Here is a 27,374-nt window from a genome sequence, read left to right on the forward strand (position 1 = left end):
CTGAAAACATATTAATGAAGTCAGCACTACATAAAGACAGCCTTTATCCCAGAATCTGTCTTCATTGTGTGTTCTAAGACATACAGGATCTACTGTATCTACTTTGATATTTATTTGATCTAGAAAATTTCTGTACTCAGAAATTGATTTTGAATATAATTTCAATCCTTTGCAGCTTTAGTGTAATGTAAACAGGACAAAAAGGTTTTAATTCCTAAAATATTTTTATATTTGTTCTAGCTTGAATCATAAAGAATATGTTTACCTAGAACTCTTCTCATTAACATATAATTTCTTTGCTGTTTGATCTCTAACCCATCCCAATTTTATCCTAGACTGTCACACTTATGAATGGTCACAGTCGTCTGATTACAACAATTTACACATACAATGTAATATGTACCATGTACAAAATGGACAATTTACATCTTGAGTAACTTCTGATACAAAAGAGCATTAAATACTTTGACTGTCTTTACATTATCCAGCAATAATCTTATTTTCAGTATGTTGTGAACCAGCCCTTTCCTTGTCCTCTCTTTTAATGCTAGTGTATGCCAAAACTATTTCTTTTCACACTTGCTGCTTTCCTTTAGAGGAAATCTCATGTAGTGCTACCACCTCTTTGATTCCACATTCTTCTGCTATACTTCCTGAGCCTAAGCTTATTAACAAGTTAATTCTCTACTCTTTCTTTCTTGTGTACTAGGTTAATGAAGATATTCATCATTTAGCCAAGACATTCCTTCTTGCATTTTCTCCCAGTAGACTAGTGAGGTATGGATTCCACTTACAAAAAATAAGACTATTTACTGATTTCGGATAATACAAATATTCATGTGAAAATGTAAAAAAACCAAATATTTATCAGTGATAACACTCCATTGGTAGCAGCAAACAAGACAACAGGGATAACTGATAGAAAGAACTCTTCAACTGCAGACAGACTGATAGAAGAGTTTTGTATTGAAAATAATTCCACTATTACTATCAACTTTTCTTGTCTTTTAGTGACTAGAGAAGAAGACACATAAATTTCAAGCTGAAAGCTTTTTGTTTCAGAGCTAATGGTTTGTCATCTATTCAAATAAAGAATTAAAAAACACACCTTGGATTTGCAATTGTTCTAAACAGATAAAAATGACATTGCCATTTGAGATAAAAAGATCAGTAATGCTGCAAGTCAACTCTTTTCTAATATTTGCTGATGACTAGGCCATGAAGTAGTCTGCCTTTTAAATCATTCCAGTATAAAGAAGGAATGGTATTATAACCAAGAGTGAGTGGGAGGTTTCTGTGAGATTCATTTTAGGGTTGAAAGAAGTTTTAAGAATAACGTGGAAACTGTGATTTGTTCTATGAATTTACAAAGGTAATGAGAAATGAGTTTTGCATCAAAAGACTAAAGAGAGGTCTGTCAGCTATAATTGCTTCAAGCTAGGTTTGACCTACAACCTAACCAACTAAGGGAATAGCAACTTAATTTACCGGTAGAACCATCTGCAAGCCCTAGGGAGTTCTATTTGCTGAGTCCACGGACTATTCCCTTTTTATGCAAATTGCATACTATAATTTTCTGACTTTTGCTCATTACGTTTTTTCAATGAAAATGCTATTTATGGTTACTGTTTGGCAAATGAATGTACTAATCCCCCTCATGCTGCAGCAAGAGTAGCTATTTTAATTAGGGTGCAGGTATATTTCACAAATATTTTATTGCTTTCAGTGAGATTGATGGAGATGACAACAAAGTTATACTATCTCTTTAGGCACATAACTTAAAAAACAATCAGTTTGAAACAGCTTCTAAAAAACAACTTTTAGAATTTTGAAATAGTACTTTAAAATTTATAGATTATACTTATACAGTGATATTAAGATCCATTTATGTTAATCTAATGCTACAACGAAACAATTCTGATATGAAGCATGCACACAGACTACAATTTACCAATTATTTAAAGGGGAGCTGAAAGAGAAAGTTTAGCTCCACAACTCCACATGGAACGTGCTAGCCTAAGGATATATTTTTTCCTCTGAAACAACCTACATATGATGGCAAAATCAAAATACTTCAAAATATTCCTATTGCTACGAGACCAACATTTAAAAAGAATGCATATGCTATTAAAATATATTTTCATGAGTAGGGTTCAGCATTGCAAAGAACAAAACAAATAATAAACAAAATACATTCACACCTTTTGATGACTGTAGCATATACAAGTATGTAGAACTGAATGACAAATCTCACTGCTAAAAGTTCAAACATCTATGTAGGAATTGCTCGGTTTTATAAAATCTATTAATTATTATGCTAATTTCTTTGAAGATTTATTTCTTATTTGCATTTGCATTTCTCCTCATAATAAGAAACTTCAGGAGTACCTCTGCAGACATCTGAAGTATCTCAGAAAAACTCATGAGGAGAAAAACCTTTGTGGCATTTCAGAATACTCAGCACAGATTACTAATAAAATTAGTACAGTAAAAAAAAGTAAAGAGTAAAACAGGTAGACACCTGTCAGCAGACATTTTCCAATAAAATCAACTTACTAAAAGTTGGGAGGATTAAACTTTTCATTAATTCTTCATTCTAAAGAGAATATGGATTATTTTGCCATTTTGAGTCCTTGATGTTTTAATCATCTATTCCACATGCCAGGATCTTCCATTTATCTTTCCCGGAGTGCAGTACTGCCACAGACTCACTTGATAGAAATTCTTAAGCCTGAGGCAGCCTAGCCAGTGGGCAGGGAGGCAAGCAGCACTACCCTTGTCAGGCTCCAGCATTTCAATATTTCTGAATTATGCCATCTTAGTTTTCAGATATGGCTGACCTTTGGGTAGTGGTGATTCTTTACTGAAAATTTGAAAAAACAAAAACAAAGAAACAAACAAACAAACAAACAACAAAAAAACCCATCCATGTATCTATTTCTGTCTACTTATATCTACCTATCTACCTACCCACCTATACTCTAAAAAATGTTTACTGTTTATGAGTAACTGAGCAAGGAGGAATTCATTCATATCCTCATGGTCCCTTACAGATAGCCTATATAAACTAGTAAGAGTTTATATGTTGGGTATCATCTGGAGAACAGACATTGTCCAACATAAAACTAGCTGAGCCCCAGAGCTACAATGTGCAGCCAAAGTTGTGATATCTTAACAAATGTGTGATCACAGTCATACTCCTTTCTCTAAATCTCTTCCCAATCCCACATCTACCTGTTCCCTTTTTTTTTTTTTAATTTCTTTGATTTATGATTATTTTACTATGAGAACATCTTAACTAAGACATTATGAGCCTTTGTATTTCTTTTCTTTTTTTTTTTTTTATGAACAGAACAAGATTAACATTAGTGAAATGAATATGTACCACATATGAGAAAAGAAGTATTTTCTTCTTTTCGAGTAGAATTACTAAATCATTAAAATAGATATTAGGAGTTCTGCACAGTAGCTGTAAATTGCTATATAATTAAGCACACATATCTGAAAATTCCCAGTGAAACTTGTATTTTCCCCAGTCTCTGCACCTGTACAGGGGTGGGGCAAGCAGCAACCGCAATGAATGGAAAGTAAATCAGGAAAAACAAAATTAATATTTTCAGTTATGCTCTATTCAGCAATGACTGAGTCTTGCTTATAAGGAAAGGCAAACTTTTGCAAAAATTTGGCTTTCCCAAAGCAGTGTGCAGTTCTGCAGTAATGAGTATGCTATAAATTAGGAAGCCTTAGTACTCCAAAATAGTGGGGTACATCTCCCATGCATGTCAGGGAAGCATTTTTAACTTGATCTCAGAAAGAGATCAAAACTTTTCTTATTCTTAAAACTTTTGTGAATTGCAATGAAAAGCCTAAGACAGAGCAGTACTGAAAAAAGTATGGCAGGCTTACATGGCATTCACAAACATAGAAAATCCTCAATTGCTCAACTGAAGGCATCTATCTGAGGCCTGACTTTTCTGCTTTCTCTTTCATAGCAAACATGACTGAAGAAGTTTGCACTTACTTCTCTCGTCCTGCCTGTATGCCATTTTGAGACTTTGCACTATTAATGATATTTGCAAAATGAGTTTGGCTAAAAAAATCTGCAAAAGCAAAAGCACTGCTATAATACAGGGAATCACATGTCTGATCATTTTGGTCATGATAAGCAAGATTAGAGTACCCATCAATGACAGCAGACATTTCATTCTTAGGTTGAAGGCTTAGATTAGCACATGCGCTGTACTTAAGCAATACTCCTACTCAAGAGAGACTGAAAGACAACCCTTGATTTTTGCTAAATGGCATAGGTACAAATTTTACATGTGGCTCAATGGATAGCCAAGAGAACATTGTATGGAAAGGGGACTGGAGCCTTAGCCATGCACTGTATCTAGAAGTACTTTGGCCAAGGGTGAGACAGCATCAGCACTGCAGGCCAAGTAACTCAGAAAGCTTCTTTCTCTCATGTAAGGGTGATTCTTCCAACCTGTAGGCTATTACGTTAAAGTATCCTCTTGTCACTTCCTATTAGAAGTGGAAGAGGTAGCTACTTAATTTAAGGAGATTGAATTATCCTCTGGAGACATCTGCATTCTTTATATAGTCAATGGGAAAGAAGTAAGTGCCTAAGTCAAGAGGACTGGTTCACTTTCTTTACATCTTAATGACTTTTTTTTCTACCTATAGACTATGTAGCCAGTTCAGGTAGAGAGGATCTTGCCTTTACTGGAAAAAAGGCATACTGTTTCTGAGACCATTTAATTTATCTGAATTATATGGAATTCCTATATTTTTATCTGATTAGTAAAAAATGAGATTACTTTCTAGGATTTCCAACAGCAGAAAAGACGACCTGATAAAATTCCTTTAAGTATCCTGAATTATGTGAGATCCTCCAGCATGATGACATGCTCTTGGAAGTATTTCATCTACTTTATTACCTTGCAAAATTACCTCAGGATGTAAACACAATTAAAACAGTATTTTCTGCTAGACAGAAGTAACAGATTCTGCTGTGGAGAAAACTGTCATAAGTTTGCATGATAATTCACCTTACAAAAAAATCATTTTCTGTACAAACTGAAAGCATATAAAATGTGCAAATAAATCACCTCTACATAGTTTAGTTGAACATACTCAAACCTATCTCTAAACAGTTTGACCTAAAAATAATTGTTCTCTCACGTTGCTTGACTGGCCACTCTATTGTTGACACAATGGGCTACAAAAATACTTTCTACTGATTCTTTATGTGGTTTCAATGCATCATGCTGGATGAGTAGTAAATTATCTATTAGCAATTAGAAAAACATTTTCTCTTTTGGCATTTGAAAAGTAGCCTTATGATAAAAAATGCAATATATCTTGTTAAAGAATTAAACTGTACATGTGCTTTGACTTCATATCATCTCCTTGTTAATACAGCTAAAACTAAGTGCAGGGTTTTTAATGGGCATCAAGCGCTTCCTCAGATGCATTTTATGTTATATTTCATGAAAGTGAACCGTAAGAGGGGACAGATGAAATGTTTAAGGCATTGTTTAACTACCCAGTTGTCATATTTCCAGAAGTATTTTATTATTTCCTCATTCTCTATATCTAAAGACTAGGGACTAGTTTTCCTATCTAAAACTGGAGATCCCGTATGTACACTTCTGTCATGAAGCACTCTCTTGACAGACTACTCAGGCATAAGTTACAATTTTCTCATTAAAAAAGCAAAACTGGGGAATAAAGAACTGATTACCTGCATTGAATATAAAAATGCATAGTCATTTTTATATTAATCAAATATAGGGGAGACATTATTCTATGTAGCAGAGTATAACAGGTTTTGATTTCATTAAGAAATAAAGCAGTAAAATATGTTTTGTAGATTTGTTACCTTTTTCTTTTTTAATATTTTAAAATCTTAAGCTCCATGTACATATTTTACTGTGATGGTGGTGAGACACTGGAACAGGTTGCCCAGGGAGGCTGTGAATGCCCCCTCCCTGGAAGCATTCAAGGCCAGGCTGTATGGGGCTTGAGCAACTTGGTCTAGAGGGAGGTGTCCCTGCCTATAGCTGGGTAGTTGCAGCTAGAGGATATCAAAGGTATCTTTCAACCCAAACCATTCTCTGATTCTAGGATTTCTGTATGTACAAACACATATATATGTAACACATATGTAACATTAAAGCAGTTTACTTCTTTATTTTCCTCTCTCCCAAGATGAAATAACTGATTATAATTCAGGTTTCTATGAAGAGTGCTGCATCTCTGGGACCCCTGTTTTACTTCTTAGTACAGTCCAAAGTTATAGTGATTGGTAAAATGAAGAAAACACAATTCTAAAACTTTAAAATGTTTTTTAAAAATTGAAACAATTAAAAAAACAAAACAAAACAACAACAACAACAGAAAAGTTGCATATGATCATTACCAAAAAAGTTTTAAAAGGTAGAAATCCCACAAGGAAATGAATAATTCACTCTCCAGTGTGGTAAGTTGGAGTGCCACACGTTACACAGTAAGAAGAAACCAAGATACTACATCCTAAATTTGTCATGCCTAATTTCATGGTCTCAGTGACATTCTCTCAAATAAGTAATTATCTCATTTTCTGAAATAAACAAATGGACAAAACAAAACCTTACAATTGGATCACTGCCTACACAAGCCATCAGCATGCCTATAGTTTCAGACTTTGCTCACAGACAACTGCTACAACTACTACATACAGTATTATTAGGAGATACAAAACTTGAAACAGACTTTCGTAACTCATTATGTTGATGTATAAGTCACAAGTGCAATCTCAGGCACATTTCCTATGCAGGACTTTCTGCTTATAGGTCATCTGTAGTTTTGCTTATTTTCCCATCAGCTAGACCTTTTCCCCCCAATCTCTTGAAGCTATAATGACTAAATCCCTGTTTCTTACCACACTCCCCTGTGTCCTGAGTCCTTCTCTTTCTCAGGCAAATATAAGCTATGTGCTACCAGAGTGCGCTGGATGTCTATGGCACTTTATGAAGCAAGACAACCAAATGGAGAAAATATTTTCAACACACTAATCTTCTAATAACGTATATACCCTAAGGTGTGCGCTATGGCTCTTTGAATGCATTCAGTTTCCTTTAATTCTTCTTCTTTTTTTTTTCTCTTTTTTTTTTTCTTTTTTCTTTTTTAATTTCTTGTGGAAGAAAGGCAAAGCTGTAGATGTAACCATCTTTTAAAACTATCTAATGATATTTTAATAAACATTACCTAATGATAAGAGGAAACAGGTGTGAAAACAAGCTAACCACTTTAAAATAATGATATTTATGTTTTAGATAGCAAAAAGAATAGATACAAAGAGGATTGTATACTATTCTATACTACTGCTTAGCCTCCCAGTTCCCAGTTGCAGTTTTATCAACAGCAGTTTGTGATTCAGTAGCCTCTTCCAATGCACTCTCACTTACAATAAACCAATTGTGGAATATTGAACAGTATGTAGTACAAAAAAAAAAAAGTAAAACAGATGGAGGTCTCCAGCTGTTACTGAAAGGGCAGCTTGGCATTTTGGCAGGAAAGGGCAACTTTTAGCGAGTACTTTCTTTTTCCACATACTGCCTCTCTGTAAAAACCCAAGTGGCTTACCTGCATTCCCAGTCAGACTAGCCCTACTTCTTTTATTCTTGTCATCCTTTCTTTGTCCCTTTAAACCAACGAAGAAAATTTCAGTTTTTCTTAATTACATGTTCCTTTCTATACTTTACCACGGTTGGATGTCAAAACAACTCTCTAAACTGTCTTGTAACCAGAGCACAGACTTTATTATAGAGTGCCAACTTAAGCTTTCAATAATAATGATGCTAAAGAAAAGAGGGAGATAACTTCAGAGTTTCAAATAAATTCTACATAAAGAGCAAATCATATATTCTGATGTTTTGCTTTTATCTAAGTACCAATGCAAGACTATCATTTTTAGTTTGAATCCATATGAAACTGAATGAATTGGAGAAAATGTATGGATTCTTTGCTATGTGACAACATTATGAAGATAAAGCTGAGAAAATATTCTCTCTGCATCAGTACTGTGTGGCTTTTTTTTTTTTTTAAGGTTTACATGTAAGAAGTAAATTATAGTTCAGTTCACAGATTATTTGATTTTTTGTTTGTTTGTTTTAAAGGATGTTATTACTCTTAAATTAGAGATACATAGATGGCAATTTGTGACAGAGATGGTTACATTTTTATTGACTGCTTCAAGACTTGTGATAATGTGTTCAGTAAAACCAGAATTATATTATTAAAAAGGTTTGCATACTTGGGAGAAATTTAGTATAAAAAGACAATTTCATTTCAAAGCTATCATGACTAATTACAGTTTACAATGTTTATTTCAAGCAAAAACTCCATATCTGAATGATGAGTGATATCACCATAATCAGAATGTGTCATAATAAAGGTTCCAGTCATGAAGGCAGAAGTTCTGTGTTACAGGTTTCCCAGATAAGGTGACTATTCTGAAAAATGCTAAAGCTTGCACAAGTTATAAAAACACATTTAACTACCATTCTTTCCTCGCATTTTTCTCTTGACTAATGATATTCTAGACAATAACCTTCAAATTCAAGTTACGTTATTAAGATACAGATGAAATACACAGGAGCAACAGCAAGAAAGTTTGGAAAAACCTGTCCTTCTTTGCAGCTAAGTCAGTACACCCAAGAGGATATACCACATAAACAACAAACAGTTACTCAAATAAGACATGCAGCAAACACCACAAATTTTTTGTGAATACAAGGCCATATGTAATACTTCATAAAAATGACATAGAACCTTATGTGTTTCTAGATATCAAAGTGGAAACATTTATCTTTTAAAGGGTAGAAAAAATAGAAAACAGTTTATGTAAATTTGATCTGACTACATTTATTTACTTATACCAATGTGCCTCAAGAGACCTACATATGAGAACTACAGATATATGACAATGTTATGATACAAAAGCATCCAGTTCAGAGTTTTAAACATTCCTATGGAGACCTACATATCAACACTGGAGTAAAAAGCTTTGTGATTTCTTTTACAAAGTCTGGAATGGAATGCAAAACAATGAAACAAAGTTTCAGAAATCTATAAACATCTGAATCCATAATATTGCTTAGGAAACAGATCATTATACATTTTAACAGATACCATCCAATTTGTGTAATTCATTCAATTTCAGCAAAAAGCAAATATATTAAGACTCTTCTGAAGACTTCTTACACTTTTCAATTTATTTTTTCTTCATTGCAAAAGGCCTTAAACTCTAGAAGACAGTGTTTACCTTTTGCACTACTACAGAATATACCACTTGATGAGGTTTGCTACTAATACTCATCTTTCTTGATTTGCTCCTAAAATGCATAGCTTAGTAATCAGCAAAAAGCTCACTGTTACTGCAATACACACAGGATAGTTAAGAGATTAAAATTCCTGAAAACTCCAAAATGACTTACATCAAAGCATCCTGATGGTCACCAATGGTATTTCAAACAAAAAAATTGAAATGTGAAATCTGTTCATTTCATATAATTGACACTGATTTATACACAAAAAATAGCATTCCACAGTATGCTCTTAACAATTCAACAACAACAACAACAAAAAAAGACACACATAGTATCAACATCATTAAAAATCTTACTAAACACTGAATGTAGTCCTATGATATTTAACTATTCCCACAAGCAGAACAGATCATATTAACCTAATTGCATTTTTTCTCCTACTTTGTGTTTATTTTCTGCCCCCTAGTAACCTATACAATCCTTACTTCAGAACTTACAATCCAAACTTCAGAATTATATAGATATTTAATAAGCTATTACTGTTCTCTTGTCTCTGGTGAAGATCAGGACAAATTAGTTTGTGAACTTAGCAGCAGTTTCTTTTTATTAGGCATTATGTTTTAAGCATATGATTGAATAGTCCAACTGAACTTTTGAAACTGTTCAAAATAGAGTCTTATGTTCAGGAAAGCATGGCATGCCCAGAATCAGATACTAATTTTGTAGACCTATTAATTCTACTGCTTTTGTGTTATCACCATATTTCAATCTGTAGCACATGTGTGCCTTATAAATTTCACAGACACATGGTATTTTGCAAGATTTACACAGAAAGTGATGGAATGTTGTCAAGTTATCGGGTAATAGTTCTTGCAAGATCTTCTGGGCATTCCCAAGATAAATTTAAAACTCTTTTTTTTTCACTTACTGCTTGGCAACCTTTACTCAGCTACCTGTCATTTCTGTCTATTGAAGTTCTTGTTGTTACTTCTCTGTCAAGTGTAAAAGTCAAGGTAAGAAATATAAATCTGCAATCAGCGCAGTGTCTTCCAAGGAAATGATGGCAAAAGAAAGTGGTAAAGAAATACCATAGCACTCACTATATAAAAATTTGAAAGCAATAGACAAGAGTGACATATATCGATTCGGGAGGATAAATACCCGAAGAATCAGCTAAGCTGTATCCTACAAGATGATAACTGAAAAATAAGTATATAATATCTTTTGTTATCAAAACCCAAAACTTCTGTTCATGTTTCCTTCGCATCTATTTATTTATTTATTTATTTATTTATTTTTGGTTGCACTTGGAAAATACATTGGGGTACCCAGTGATTTTGAATTGAATTAGGTTTGAAAAATGACTTAGTTAAAACCTCATCCCTGCTAAAGTCATTACAAATACTGTCCCTGAGACCCCTGAAAACTGTATCACATAAACTAGGGATGCATTGGCATCAAGTAGATCTTTATATAGCATGTGATTTTAGAGTCTTTTCTTAGACTGCTCCAAGAGCATAGTTCTTTAAAAGTTGTATGATCCATTGGATACTGTGTGAAACATGAGAAATCAGTATTAGTTATCAAAGAAATTGATACAGACTAAAAGTAGCTTATTGAAGGGCTAATAGTTCACAGCTGAATTGGCACAGCAGAACAGAAAAGCACAGATAAAAAAGGTAGAAGTGGCAGTTTTTTTCCTTTCAAATCTTCTTTGGCCTGTCATCCATACTAACAGCAAGTATGTCATGAATTCACAAGGGAATTAGAATCCCAAGTGTGTGTTCAATTTAACCTATTCAGGTTTCAGCACACAAACTTTAGTTTGACGATTGCTTCAACAAAACTCTGAGCTTAATATAACCCCTGAGTAGTTCTAAACTGATAATTTTTTCACAGAGAAGCAGCTTAAATGGCTCACACTGGAAAAGAATTCTACTTCCAAAATGAATGACCTTTATAGATTCATCACATCATCAATTATACTATGATAGTATGTCACTTTAAGCAGTGCATTTCTATAATATCCTGTGAACTGCATACCCATATACAAGTCAATTTGCGTTTTTTAATCTTAACGGGATGCATTCCATCTTATTTGTAATTGTTTTATTGTTCCTGGGGAACTAAAGAAATGCAAATTGTCAGTATCATGTGATTCTGTGATTTCAGAAACACTGGAGGACAATGCTCCTAAACTACAAATAGAAGGAAAAATACTGCATGCTTGAAGTCTGTCTTTTGACAAAAAATTGAGAACTAATAAGGTCAACTACATCAGTCAGCATACCAATATTTTTATGAATAGTCATAATATAAATTTCTAAATCTTTGCATTAAAACTGCAACTATCTTGCTGCATAGTAATACAAGTTTTATCTCACACTGTACAAGGATGGACAGTCTTCAAATTACTGCAGGTAATATGTGTTGGCCCATAGACAAAATGTTCGACTCCATTACTTAGATTCAATTAGCAAAACTGTCTTTCAGAGGTGATGATCATCAAGACATTTTGGTTTTGCTTCCACACATGCCTTTTTGCTATCCTGTTGCTCTCTGGCTACACTGCTGATTCTTCAACTGAACTACACCACTGTTGTGTCAGATATGAACATTTTACATTGCAATAGAAGAAATTCTGACTTTATCCGTACAAAAATGTAACTTAACCATAGACTCAAAAAGAAGATTTTGGAGCCTGGGATTTACATTTCACAACTGCAAAGAAATACGGGGAAAGAAAGCTGGCTTTTTACCACACTCATCTGTGGGGTTTGAACCATCAGACGGTTTTCAGACAGTTTGTGTGTAAAAAAGTAATATAGTTCAGAATGCTAGTTGAAACTAGAATGTTTTCTGTCAAAATACCCAGACATTTCTTCACTAGATTTCTTTAGAGAAGCTCTCTTTTGCCCCATAAGGAGACCTGTGACAGAATTTACACATATCCTTAGATATCTGAGTTTGAACTCACCACCTCAGGGTCCATAACCAGTCAAAGGAAACAAAGACATGTCCTGAGGGGATTCATCTAATCAGAAAACAGATGTCAGAAGTAAAGCCGAGGGATAACTATTCAGATGTTCTGCTTTAAGACATTTAGCACTGGGCAAGATAAATCCCACCCAAACCTACTGAGTCCAAACCTGACACAGTAGTAAAGGACATGCTTTCAGAAACAACATAGTTTTTATAATCTTACTAGTTTTTATCTTCTTTCTGTTTCATAAGTTAGAAAAAGCATGTATGGTTACATTTCAACAAACTATTATACAGTATTTAAGTGAAAAATTACGTAACTCCTAGATAAAAATAAAACATTAACTGAAACTAAAAAGAAAAAAAGTCGATATATTTTGTCTGAAAATTAAATGAAGTCCTGTACTCACATTGTTTCTTTGGTACAGCACACCAATGGGAAGGGAGAATGATTGCGAGTAAATGATTCTCACAGAGGAAGAATGCTAGCATCAGCAGTATGTGTAGGTCAATAATCTTTTTTTTAAAAAAAGACCTCTACTCATATTTAATCATTGTTCTGAATAACAGTTTGCTTTTTTTCTTTTTTCCTCTGACTGTCTAATATTGCTTACATTCACTTATCATAAATGTTATCAAACAATTTTTGCTGGTAACTGACATTTTTAAGAAAAGTATATCATGAAAAAGAGAGTCTCACTGGTTTTCATGAACTCACATGAGCAATAAACAATTGGGACAGTTGTAAAACACATCATTTACTATAGTCGTAAGCCCAAACTAAATCACAATTTCTCTACAGGATGTCTGTGGGATAAGGTAAATATAGATGTTTGCATAATAGTTATATAATCAGCTATTATATATATCACTGTAACAGCAGTTACAGTGTTTGTGTTTCTTTATAGAAACTAGTCTGGAATACACTGTACTCCTTTTTAAAACACTGAAAGTATTTTATGTAACAATAGTAACTAAGTAACCACGGGTACAGTCTCATAAGAGATACATAATGTATTATCAGATACATTTTAAAGTCTTCTATTCTACTGTTGTAAGTAAACAAACATACTGCTTTAGATTGTAAGAATAATCAATAGTCTCAACTAACAATGGTGAGAAAAAAATTAACCAGCACACTCATTTGTCAGGATGCCTCATAGACAAGAAGTTCTATGCAGCAACAGCAATGTAAGGAGGAATAAATAGCCATAAAGTTGGCTTGCATTGCATGGAAGCTTGCAGATGGTGGATGAATTCATGTCTGTCACGTTTTTATAATACAATGACTTTTACATATTGCTGCCAGATGGAGCATAGTTTTGCATCTTGAATATAAATCTGCAAGAAATACAACTTCCTTCAATATGTTCCCTGTATTTGAAAGAAAAGCAAATTTAGTTAGATTTGGGAGGCTGAAACAGATTTAAGGAAATCTGAAAGAATATAAATTAAATCCTCAAGGGCTTCCTTGTTCTAAATTATTTCAAAATAATGGAGTTACCCATGTGTTCTGTATTTTTCTAGACAGAACAGAAAAGGAATCATATAGAATTGTAAGCTGTAAACTACATTTTATTTATCAAATGCAAGATATATCCTACATAGATCAAAAAAACCCCAACAAACTTAAGAGCTTTCAACTGAACTTAGGAGTAGTATAGCAAAACCTACGCATAACAGTTATCCTTGTTGCAATAAAAAGTTACCTATCCCACAAGATCAGACCATAAAAGTACAGTGCATGAAGCATAAACACATTTAATCTTTCTCGATAGTGAGGACTTGTATTGCCCTTGCCTTAAATGACACCTAAACAGACCTAATATCTCATTCAGATCCAATTACAAAAATTTCAATATAGATATACCTTTTCAATCCATCAGGAAAATGCAGAATTTCCTTTTGCTTTTATATGTTCTTATCCATCACACCTGGCTTTCTCTTGTATCTAGTCCTTGTTTCTCATGGTAGCTGGTATTGCTAAATATGCAATGCTGATAGCGATGAAGTGAACTAGATGACTGTAGGGGGGAATATTTTCCCATTCAGTGATTTCTCACAAAGTCTGATTTGATGATAAACTTGAGCTGACTTCTCTCAGACAGCCTCGAGCATTGTTTATATGCAGATAATTCTGTGCTTGAACCCATTAGGCTTTTATGACAGTTATAATCAAACATGATTGGGAAACCTTCTGGCTTGCTTGGATCCATACTTACATTGTGCTTTGTGAGGTTGGAAATGTTACTTGCTATTGCTTGTAGCCAGTCAATACAGTCTTCAGCAGAGAGACACTGAATTATTCCACTGCAAACCCCATCCACAGCAATTACTTGGAACGCATTTTGCCTATAGACATGTCATAACAGATCAGGTCAGAAGAAAATTTCATCTGTTCTAGCATACCATCTTAACAATACTTGTAGAAATGCTTTTCTTTCAACTGCAATGAAGGTCAGCCAGTGAACACTGATAAATTGCTGGTTTTCCTGTTTATAAATACCTGACATATTAAAACAATCAGCTACATGTTAAATGTCATATAAAAAGGTCAACTATTCCTATATTAAGTTTCCAAGAAGCTATAAGAAAATCCTATTGACTAGCTCTATGGAATCTTGTCCAACCCTGTGTGATTTCAGAAGCTGAACAAGTGGAATAGTTGATGCATATCAAAGCATTAATAATTGAATATGAAGATCACAGAGAAGGAAAGTGTAGCAGACTGTAGGTAGCCTTTCATGAAATTCAGTGGAATACCGTACCTTTTTCTCAAAAAATTTTGTTTCATTCTCCAAATTCATTTTCAAAACACATTAAGGTTACTGCTAGCTAGTTAGCTGCTTTTGGTGATAGAATTTTCATTGTAAATGATCCTCTTCTTACCTGACGATGGAATAGCTGGTGAATTCAAATTTATGAGATAGCATTAATGATTTTTTCAGTTGCATTTCTGAATGCAGAATCATTAGGAAATCACACTGGAATGCCAAGAGACATCCACTGACAAAGGCAGTAGCCACTGGGGTGTCTCTACCTCACCAACATTCTTGGAACTTACACAATGATTTACGATGCGTTATAGTTTGACTTTCCACAACTGAGTGCTAAACAACAACAGAACAAGCGGAAACTTTCAAATTATAAAGCTATAGGAGATCCAACTTCTGTAAAAGGCCTTTTTGGCCTTTGGGAAGGTTGACAAGTCTCTAGCTTCAGAACCTCAAAAGCTCATTATGAATCAGTTTCACAGAATAGGATATTATTAAGCATAAAGAGAACATAAAAAGTTCCACTGCTAGCATTCCCCTACAAATTCATACATTCATGGTTTAAAATTGTTTAGATTTTTTAGAAGGCTGAGGCAAAACGAGTGTTATCTTCAACATAAAACTGAGTGTCACTAGTGGCAGTTTCTGACATCTTAAGACTGATATTGATTCTGCAAAATTATCAGTTTTTTACTTCACAAAACTATCAACTAATTTTATAGAATGCAGAGCTAGCATCTACCTCAACCATAAATGTTCTTCTGTGTCTGTGTCAAGTACACGCTTTTCTTTCACTTAGGACTAGTATAAAAATGAATTAGAGCCATGCCTTTTCCTTGAGCAATTCCATCATGAAGAATAAGTTCTGACTGGAAGATAAAGCTTATGTATCCTAACACGATCATGAAGACACCGATGGTTTATCTATATCTATCAGCTAACACATCAGCTCAGTTGTCTTTTCACAGAGGTGGTCATCTGTCTATAAACTCCTACAGGCATAATCTAAAAGATATGTTATTAAAAACTAACTTCTTATTGACCGTTTTTTAATACAACAACAAGAAAAAATTAAGATCATATTCTTATTCAATTACACATCTCAGGTTCTAAAAATGATATAAGACAACTTTATATAGCATGTAACTTTTTATGTTGTTTTCTTTATTATTATTAGCAATATTCTTAACATTGTTCTTTATATTCTTTTCATTTTCAGTCCCTTTAAAAATTTTTCTATCTTTCTTTGAAAACAAATTTTAAATATTTAAATTAATATTATATTTAAATATAATATATTTAAATAAATAAATAAATATAAATAAATAAATATATTTAAAGTCATATTTTAAAATACAGTGATTTACAAACTATTTTAAAACACTCATAGACTAGCTTGTTACCAACAAAATATTGCCTCTGAGCTTTTTGAGGAAAAAACCCAACAACTGCTTCTCTCTATCAAACTTGATTTTTATTTTTTTTAAAACTTTTAAGTAATTTTCCTCATGATAGATAGCACAGGAAAATACAGGGAGATAATTAGTAATCACTCAAGGTGTGAGCATGACTTCAGGTATACATCTGTAAATTTATTTTGCAATTGAAATCTTAGGAATATTGCTGCCTACACATAATCTTTCTCTGTAATGTACAACTTCTATAATGAGCATATTAAGCTTGTGTTTTATTGCTACAGAAGACTGAATGTGAAAGTCTTAAACCTGTGAATAGTCGAATATATCCTAATTTTCCCCATGAGTAGTTCTAGTATCTTATCTGGAGTGTACAGCAGAACAGATCTCAGATTTGACTTTTATAATTCTGGGTCCTTTACGACAGGTGTTGTTAATTATATATATTTCAACCACTGTAAAACATTGAGCTGAAGGTTTTCAGAGAATCACGTACAAGAAATCTTACATCTCTGGTATCCATATCCTGCTCATTTCAGCCAATGAACCAATGTAGCTTTTGCATCACAAGTTAGCTCTCTGGGCCAGTAATTGTCAAGAGATCAAGAATCATGTAGACAAGTAAGCATGATTTTGCTGTCACTATTCAGAGACCATAAGCTGTTTTTAGTTTAACAGTCATCTAGTGACTACTAAGCTGCTTTAATATCAGCTCTGTTGAATAGGAAACAAGACTGCAAACCTACATGGTAAACTTTAAAGAAACAATAGCCCTTTGAATTAATTGAGGCTGTGGGAGGCTTTTACATAACTTTCAAACATTTGGTAAGAACCAAAGAGAAGAAGGTTGTGATGAGAAACAACAAAATTGACCCCAAAGAAACCCAAAATTGATTTATGATCTTTCAGTTTTCATTGGGATCGTAAACCCACACCTGGAGGGAAGTGGTAACACTAGACTGCAAGATCCCTTTCCAGGCAAAAGTGTGAGTATAACAACAAAGAATTGATAATTGAAACCTTCTGCAAAACCCTTATAACAGAAATATTAATGAAGATTTTACATATTAATTAAGAAACTTCATGTGTTTTTGAATGTAGGAACAGAAAAAGTTCAAGATATTAATGCTTGATCACTAGTCAGGTCATCAGACGATGCAATAAATTTAAGCCTGATTGTGAGTGCCCCAGGTCTTCTGTCCCCTATCTCTCAGAGCTGCATTGGAATTAATAATGCCACTTCTCTTAATATTGCAAATCCCTGGGGATTGAATCTCTAAATCAAGAAGTCAATAGTTTCAGCTTTCTGAACTTATTTACCTGCACAAATCTGATCCTGGAAGGTACTGGGAAAATCGTGAATGAAGAAGTGGAATTAATCGGAGATCACACCACCTTTTTTCCCATCTAAGTCCTGGGGATGTTGGCCATGAGGAACATGATAATGTATCCTGAAAAACATTAGAAGGCCCTTCTCAGTTTTGGGCTTCATTATAAATAGTCAGCAAATTTGGAAAGAAAGATAGCTACTTCAAAGACCTTATGTTTAGCATAATCATCCACTTTTCTCAGATCATCGGCACAAATTCTAGCTAGCACTCGACAGATTCTCAACTTTTTGTCAGAAACAAAACTAACCTATGTAAAGCTCAACATCAACATGTTTAGAGAAACTATGAGTAACATTATTTTAGAAACCCAGCAAAAAAAGACTGCATCATTCTTGGGGGTGATTAGTCATAAATAAAAGTATTTCCTGTATATTATGTTATTGGTTACAGGCTTCATATCTGTACCCTGAGTAAGGGAGATTTCTATGTCACTCAATCATAATTCAGGTGTTTTCTATGGTTCCACACTCGATTACATATACATCTATTCTAATTTCACTTCACTGGTATATAACATTATATTATACATAATTATATTATATATTATAATACTATATAATATTTTATATTAATTCACATGAAATAATAAATTATGAAAATTGTTCACTCAATATATTAATTTTACCTATTTACACATGATATTATTTATATGAAAATTCAACTAGATCATGTCTATGATTATATCTACAAAGAAGGGGTATTTATACATATACATCTTAATTTTAGTATATTTTAAGACAATATAGATGAGAATGAGATACAGTTTTTGAGTAAAAAATCAAAATTATTTTTAAAAAATCCAGCACCTCTTTCTTTCTTTACAAAACACTTGCTTTTCAAAATAGGGTAGTCGTCATGCCATGTGTTAAAGAACATTTGCACTGAAATACGTGAAGTGCTTTTTATATATCAGTAAAATTGAATCCTGAATAGCAGGATTTTCAAAAGTATGTTCATGAACGTAAAACACTGGTGCTCTGGTGAAACATTCCATAGATTCAGACAAAATAAATTCACATAAATAAATGACTGAGTAGAAATACTAAGCTAGCATACTGTTTTGAACAACGTCTTGAAGTTTTCAAGTTCTGTCTATATTCAGGAACTTTTTCCAGCTGTGACGAAACTTTAGGAAAAAGTTGAAATGTGGCAAGAAGTTTAGATGGAGACAGTAGATCTATGTTCAAGAGCAACAGAAGTGGTAACCTCACTTTGCATAGCATTTTCTATTGTTAAATTAGGTCCAAACCGGACCTGTCTACTCCAAATCCTTTTGAGCAAGAAATCTTTGTCATGTGGATCACCAAGGCTGTATCTACGAAATACCCTATGGCCATAAGACACAATACATTCTAGAAAATAATTTGACAATATGGAATGACAATGAAAGTTTTGTGCATATGTTAAGAATTCATATAGAGTTCTCATCTGACTTTATGAAGCATTCCATTCCATTACAAGGAGATATCCCAGGCAAGAAGACTGAGTGAAAAAAAAAACAGAAAACTGAAAAAAAAACCAAAACTTGTTTTCATTAAATTATTATTAGTTCAAAAAGAAACTGTAGGTAACTTACATAATTTTGACACCTTCAGCAGCAATAGGATTCCTGAATGGAAGAAAGGCTTTAACCCTCAAAGCAAAGATGGACTTGAAGTGGCTAACAAAATAACTTTAAAATCTCCTCCAATTACCTTTTTACATACGTATACAAATAGCTCAGGTGTTTGTTTCCGATGTTGTTCCACTATTAGAAGATATATATTTATTATTTTTTTTTTTTTGTCCTACAGCAAGACTCAATATTATTACTTTTAACTCTTTTTGATGAATTCCTTCTCCTATGCACATGTATAACCTAATTAGTTTAATCTTTTGGATTCCTAGACCCTAATCAGGCTTATATCTGTGCTATTGACTTTTAACTTTCTGGCTCCCATTTTAAACTTTTTATTATTGAAATGAGAAAGAACAATAAAGGAAGACAGAAATTAGAGACAGGAAGTCTACTGAATAGTGCTTAAACTTCTGTTCATTTTCATATAGTATAATAGTTATGTCATATACAGGTTTATTTAGTCTGTGATTTCTATTCTAGTATATCTATCACAAAGCCAAATACATACAAAAAAATCTTTAGAACTATACAAAATATCACAAATGCTGCATTTAATGACTAAGAAATACAATAAAAGCACCGTGTTGCATTTCAAAGGAATCTTTTATGACAAATCTGAACAAAGATCTGTAGCACTTCAAGTTAAAGGCACTTTGCTGTGTAATGCTATTGTTCTTCAATACAATTGTTAGAGCTAGTTAATAGGAGAAAAACGTTAGCATCTTAAAAATAGGCAAAAACATGCACCTACGTAAGCCTTGGTCAAAAGTTCTAAATAATAAATAAAATATATGTAATATATTCTGAAAAGGTTTTCTAACTCCTGTTTAAATAGCTATATTGTCACTTTAATAATTTTATTCCCCCTGCTCTGCAAATAAATGTAGAACACAAAACTTTCCCAAAATTTCCATTGTCCAGATAAAAATAGTAATCACATTTATCAGAGCATAATCTCAGCTGCTATAATTTCTCAGTGTTACTCTTAGCTATAATATCTGGCTGACAAATTCTAGCCCCCTATGGAACTGTCTCCAATGCTAATTTGAGCTCCTCCCACGATGCTGGCTTTTTATTACTTTCACTTAGCAATTTTTTTTCTGATGTAATTTCATGAAAGAAATATAAGCTCTTACCGTGTTGTTGGGATGGTAGTTGAGATGCAAACCACTGTCACACAGGGGAGAGGAAGTGCCACTGCTCTGGTCACTGGGGGCACCTAACACCAACACGGATATACGAATATACAAAAATGTATCATTATCTATAATGCTATAATAAAAGTTTATGTGTTTGTGTGCTTGCATGTTTCCCTCTCCAATTGATTTTGTCATCCAAAAGTCAAAGCTCAACTCCTTAGTGATTTGTAAAAAAGTTAATAATCTACTCAGTAAGAAAAAAATCACAAATGTATTTGCTAATCTGATAATAAATGGAAAGTGCACTTACTTGGTTCTCACTTAAAGGAAACAGTCAGACAATGCTTTTGTCATTCTCTATGAAGTTCACAGGTTTAACAGTTCTTGTAGCAGTTTACAAGGATACAGAGCTACATCTCATAAATCATATATGATAGGATCTATTCAAGTGCATGCTACTGTCCTTTACTCAGCATTCTCTATGCTCCACATCCTTTCATAAAAGCAGCAATGAGTTACTGGGATTCTTTTTTATTTAAGAAGATTTCTGGTGTTGTATTTTTTTTTCTTGCCTGATTAAAGTTCAATACCTGGATACAAGATAAAGATGGTACTTCTACAACTGATTTTATATAAGATATATCAAAACTTAGTTTATTTAATTGCTACTGATGTAACATCAAGGCCTAGAAGTATTGAAATCAAACACTTTTTTGTTTTGTTGCTCCCTTTAGGAGAAAAAAGCAGAAAGTAGTGGTGCCAAAAGGCACAGGATGATTATACATATGCTTGGGTATGCTGCAACTGTATAATTAAGTGCCCACACTCACAATTTCAGGCAATTAAAGGAAGCCAGCTGTCTCCTTTGTTTCTGATGGGGCTAGTTTACTAAAACTCACTTGGACTTAAAATATTAAACATTTTAGACAAATTTATTTTTAGGTATACAGACACCTACATGAAAACTCCTGATTTTTAAATGAGAAAGTTAAGCTCTCATAATATATACACACGATCTCATTTTCACATCTAGAACACAAAACTCCTGGAGTAAACTCTTATCTGGTGCTCCACGGAAAAATGCTTTTAAATACTCTACACCAAAATGTGAGCTACTGTAACCTAATGTAATTCCCCTGACTCAACTTTGCTGATTCGCACCAGCCAAATACAAGGCAATCTTGTTTTTCAAAAGTTATTGTTTTTCAAGCAACAACTGCACACTTGTGTTTAAGGTAACTGCTAATATGAGATCTGGCAATATGAGAAGCTCATATTTGGGCAACAATGCTGACTGAGAAAGCTGTTGTTAACCACCCCCAATGCACACTAGATTCAGAAGCTGCAAGTATTCACAAGCATTGAATTAAGGTTTATTTTGGTCAAGTAATAAAGGCTTACATGCACAATCTTCATTCAATGGCAGTTTGAGAAAAGCAGGTGCTCTTTTCAAAAAGGACACAGTTAGGGTCACTTCTTCCCCCGCATTGCGAAGGACCTGAACCTGGAAGAGAAGCACAAACAGGACAATGTATGTATGACCAAAACACAGCAGAAGTATAAGCAATGCCATGCAGCTCCTTATACCTGCAGTGTATTGCAATGACATCTTTCAAAAAAGAAAGGAAGATGTAAAGCTTTCTATGTGCTCTGCTCATAGTCACACTAACAGGTAATACCGGTTTGGAAACAGCACTGGCTGTTCTCTGACGTTTTTCAGCTGCGTACTTCTCCCTTCCAGACCTGGCATGAACAGTAAACCACATGTATAAATTCTTCTTGGTTCAGTTTAGTTTTGCTGAGGTTGTCTAATAAATCTCCAACAAAACAAAACCTGTAGTTTCCACAGCTATGCCAGAGTCCTGGCATGGTAGGACTACGAAGGAATAGGAATACAAGTGAATCCCCTATCCATTTGTGAATGCTCTCAGCCATATTTTCTCTCTCCCATAACTGCTTCTGTAGCTCCTTTTCATGTTTTTAGCTTTTCTGCGATGTGGCTGATGACACCCCAAGCTGCTCAGCAGAGAAAGAGAAGTCCAGGCAGTCCCTTTACCAGTCCCAGACTGGTAAAGAGGAAACACACAAGCATCTAATCAAAATGCTATACTTAACAGGTGATAATTTATATTAGAATCATTTTATTTCATGAGAGCCATGAGGTGATATAACTCTGGGTATCAGAATGAACACTACCGGTTGTTCTGCTTCTATAACTTGTTAATTTTATAAGAGTTAATTTAAGTTGCCTTTTTAATCTGGCATATATTTGTTCTCTTCTGCTGTGATCTCACTGTGTCCAGGTAACTTACAAGTAACCCTTCTGCAATGCTGCTGTGTCAAAACACCATGTAAATTAGTTGATGCAATCATTTAATCCATGCCAATGAAAAACCTATCCTACACATTAAACTGCATACATATATATTGCTATTTTCAGGGATACTTCCATGTGAAAATCACTGCACTACATCAGGCTAATTTAAAGCAATCCGTCAAGAAAAATTGTCAACTTCTCACTTAGACACAATATTTCCAATTCTATAGTGGCTGCTATGGAGGAATAACAATGTTATGGCACATTATTTGTACCAATATCTGAAATCCACTCAGAAATTTTAGTCTATTATGTAAGGTAGCATACTGGTTGTCAAGGCATACTTTGCAATGTAGTATGTATGTGTGCCAATAACCAAACATGTATCACAACAAATTTCTTAATTTGTTAACAACCATCTTAAATCACATCCCAAAACTTCTGCTGTAGCACAGAGATCTTCAGTGAATACTTCCCATTTCTGATGTTTTAGACCTCAGAATTCAGAAATAACACTTATTTCATAGGATAAAAATGACACTGTCAGTGGAATAGTTAGTCAGATCAAGACTCTGAAGTCCTGAATTCCATCAGAGATATCTTGTAACCTCAGCCTTCAAAGAAAACACATCTTCTCTCTTCTGTACCAGTCACATGATTCAGAACAGTCATAGCCAAAGCAAACAGGAGCATGTTTTCTAAACTGCAATCACAGATGTGGATAGACGAAGTGCAGGAAAAATAAAGTTATCCTTTACCTTTTTTAAAAAATGCTTTTACTCAATAACAGGAAAGAAAGGGAGAAGTTACAGAATTAACAACTCTAACTTACAGTCACCTTTTGAAGATACCTAAGTGGATACCACCTGTGAAAAAAACTGAGAAGTAAACTCTGTCCCTGAACACTTTTTCTTCCAAAATTTAAACAAGCCACAAGTCTACATGACTATACGTTTGATAACATTGCTGTAGAAATGCTAGAAGTTGTCCTAAGTAGTCTGCTATTACCTTTTTACTCCAAGCTTTCTCTCTTTCTCTCTCAAACTTATAGAATGAAAAATTGTGATGAAGAAGTGGTACAAAATCTAGATGAAATCAGCAATACCTATTCAAGTAAAGCATATACTGGAGTACATAAAACACGTAAGCCAGAAAGTGCTTGGTCTTGACATGTACAACAGAGATATAAAATATTGAAAAAGAAAACTACTAGTTAATGATTACTACAAAGAGAATAAATAAGCTACCAATCCCATGCCACTTACTTTTCAGTGATTATCAAATCCATTCTTGAAAATAAAGTTAATTGAAGAAACTTTGATTCTTAATTGAATTAACATTCTTTTTTGAAGCTTTCATTTGAAATCTTTACTGCAACTTTAGATTTTTGCCTTTCTTTTATATATATAATGAACAATTGTTGAACTGTATTAAATCAAGTGTGCTTTATAGGACTGGTTTACTTGATGTCTTCATTCAACAGGCACTTTCCCTTAGCATCTTTCCTTCATGCATAAAGAGAATGAGATATGAGAGGAAATCTATTCTTACTGAGAATTGCTGGGGAATGTTTTTAGGAATATACTGGAACAGCTAATGTGAAATGGAAAAATTGGTAACTTTTATAAAAGGGTAACAGCCAAAATAAATGTGGCTAGTTGTTATGGAGAGTTGTGTCTCTGGAAAAAAAAACAGATGTTGAAAACAGGGAGTCAAACAGTTTGATTAGAAGATAAAGTCTCTACATAACAATAACAGTAATCTGAGCATTCAGTAATGCTTATAGTAATGTTGCCCTTTAATTTTATAAAACCTTTTAAAGTGCCAGTTAAAGACAACATTAGAGCATATGCTGATGTCTGTCTCAATATATTCACAAAAGCACTGATGTATGAAGTCCCTCTGACTTCAGCAAGTATTTTTCTTGAATGAGACACTAAATTCACTCTTAAATTACAAATGAAATTTAAACATAAATGAATTGGCACAGACTTAAACAGAAGACAACAAAAAGCATATATTCCTTAAGATTTATGATTTTCTGAACCACAGCAAACACCATTCTTCACTGTAATTGAAAGCAAAAATTAGCTCATTAATGAATATCTTAAATTATTATCATTTGAAAAAACAAAAGAAGGATACTGTGCACTGTTATTCAATGTACTGGTTCATCTGCAGATCCCACAATACGTATTCTGGTACAATGACTTAAGGGCCCAAGGCTAGAAGGCTCGACACATGCATACAACTGCCTCAAATTATGTTTAATTATGTAAAAAGGCAATTGTTTCTTTCAGTAAAACCCATGTATGTGATATAGAATAGTACAGATATTCACAGTAAAAATATGCCAGTGTGGGGAGATTTAAATTCCCATGCTCTAATATTTATCAAATGTTTGCCCACAACAAATCAATTAGTATAATAGTTAAAATCATCAAAAATTTTCTTCCTTCACAAAATCTTTCTTACTGATGTACAGTACAAAGTAGAACATCATTTTGTGACAGCAGTTCCAACTCACGCTGCTCAACTGAAAGCATACGTCAGATCATAGCTTGACATTACCAGAGAAGTTGATTGCTGTCTGGTCAGAGAACTTGATTTAGATATTTAGATACAAAATCAAATGAGTTGCACACTGGAATGGAAAACTTCCTCAAGCAAAGGAAGAAGAAATGCATGTGCTGAGGGTGTATGAAGACATTAACTTCTATTCGGACACAACTTTTGCACCTAACTTGCTACCAGTACTGTTTTATAAAAGGGAAGGTGGATGCAGTAATACTCGTAGTTACAGCAGAAAGATCATATTCAGTTTATCACTAAGCAATTATTCTGAAAAGTGGCAGAAAAAGGTTTAGTGTTTCTCAAGATGGCACGGGAATTGAACCAAGGTAGCACTAACACAGAGAATGATCCAGCTACAAAGACGCTATATAAAAAATCATTTCAAAGCAATATACACAGTCTCTTGGGATTTGATGCTTTTTGACAAGTCCCATCAGACTTAGCACTCAGAAGCAAAATTATTCTCAATTCCAAGTGTCAGTGCTCATTTGAGCTAGACCATCAGGTGATTTCTCAGATGGGCAATGTCACACCAGTCTGTTGTAACTATCTTCTGTCTTCACTCATTGATCTTTGTCACACCTGCTCTTATTGGCTTATGAACCAATGTAGACATAAAAGTTCCAGTAACCTGAAGATTCAAGTACAAAGTAGAGCACTAAGTGATCTGCCTTTAAAAAGAGATAAAAAATATAATCATGTTCCGAGGTTCAAATATGAGCTACAGAGTACTCTGACTTCTGTCAGATTTTTCTTCAATGTAGTGCCACGGTAAAAAGAAAATTCTATCACTTCAGTGATACACTGACAACCAAGCTGGAAGAAAAGATTAGTTTTTGAACTTGTAAAATGGTATTTTTTAACTCTTATTATTATGCTCCATAATCAGCACTAAAATGCTTAGGAATATTAAAATAGCAACAGACAGCAATTACTGCTGAGTTAGATGTTTTCTTTTCAAAAATAACATAGGAGAGCCTCAGCAAAAGATAATCATGCAAAAAATGGAGGAGGAGAAATGAAAAACTAACAGAATCACAAAAGTAAAAGACTGCCAGGAAAGATGCTCTGGCAGCATTTTCCTGTTCTTCATTCATTTAATTTAGCATCATTAATAAACATAAACCCCAAAAAATATTGCTAGAAGTGCTTAATTTGCATTCCTTAGGTCACGTACTCTAATTTGGAATTCTGTTTTACTAAAAATAAAAATATTATATTTACTAAAAATAGCCTATTACTGGTCATCACAGCTCATATTCAATCAAATTATTAGCAGGCCAATACAGAAACTAAAACAAGGAATTAGAACTTGCTAAAATTTTAGTGTTTGAAGAATGGAAATGCCAGTGGTAGTCCTAAACTCAAACCTCCATATCACCATCAGAAAAATAAAAAATGATTTCATTATAAAATCTGACTATGTTGCTTACAATGATCTATCTGTATTTTCTTTGAATCATACCGGCTAACCTTCAGACTGTCAATTCTGAGTTGACAGAACACAAGGGGAAATGGTTTCAAGCTCAGAGAGGGTAGATTTAGGTTAGAATATAAAGAAAAAATTATTTACAGTGAGGGTGGTGAGGCACCAGAACAAGCTGCCCAGTGACACGGTTGATGTGTCCCTGGAGACTTTCAAGATGAGGCTGGATGAGGCCCTCAGCAACCTGATCTAGCTGTGGATGTCCCTTCTCATTGCAGGAGAGTTGGACAAGATGGCCTTCAGAGGTTCCTTCCAACTCTAAGGATTCTATGATTCTGTGATTATAATAATGCAAAAGTCACTTTAAAACAGTGAGTTCTCTTAATGCTCCCTAAACTTTATTCCATGGATTTCTATTAGTCTG

The 27,374-nt window shown here is 33.8% G+C and overlaps 1 protein-coding gene across 1 annotated transcript in view; it reads right to left on the reverse strand.

Annotated features, from left to right (window-relative positions):
- The window catches only part of SNTG1 (syntrophin gamma 1), a gene marked incomplete at both ends in the record, with an annotated part of 147,504 nt that overhangs the window by 73,610 nt on the left and 46,520 nt on the right, over window positions 1–27,374 (reverse strand). Inside the window, 4 exons of the mRNA XM_079533868.1 lie at window positions 14,519–14,648; window positions 17,806–17,936; window positions 20,631–20,713; window positions 22,035–22,137. Of these exons, the coding sequence (XP_079389994.1) occupies window positions 14,519–14,648; window positions 17,806–17,936; window positions 20,631–20,713; window positions 22,035–22,137 (447 nt within the window). The remainder of the gene's footprint in view (window positions 1–14,518; window positions 14,649–17,805; window positions 17,937–20,630; window positions 20,714–22,034; window positions 22,138–27,374) is intronic.

Source organism: Tetrao urogallus (assembly GCF_951394365.1).
Source record: "Tetrao urogallus genome assembly, chromosome: 3".
Taxonomy (NCBI): domain Eukaryota; kingdom Metazoa; phylum Chordata; class Aves; order Galliformes; family Phasianidae; genus Tetrao; species Tetrao urogallus.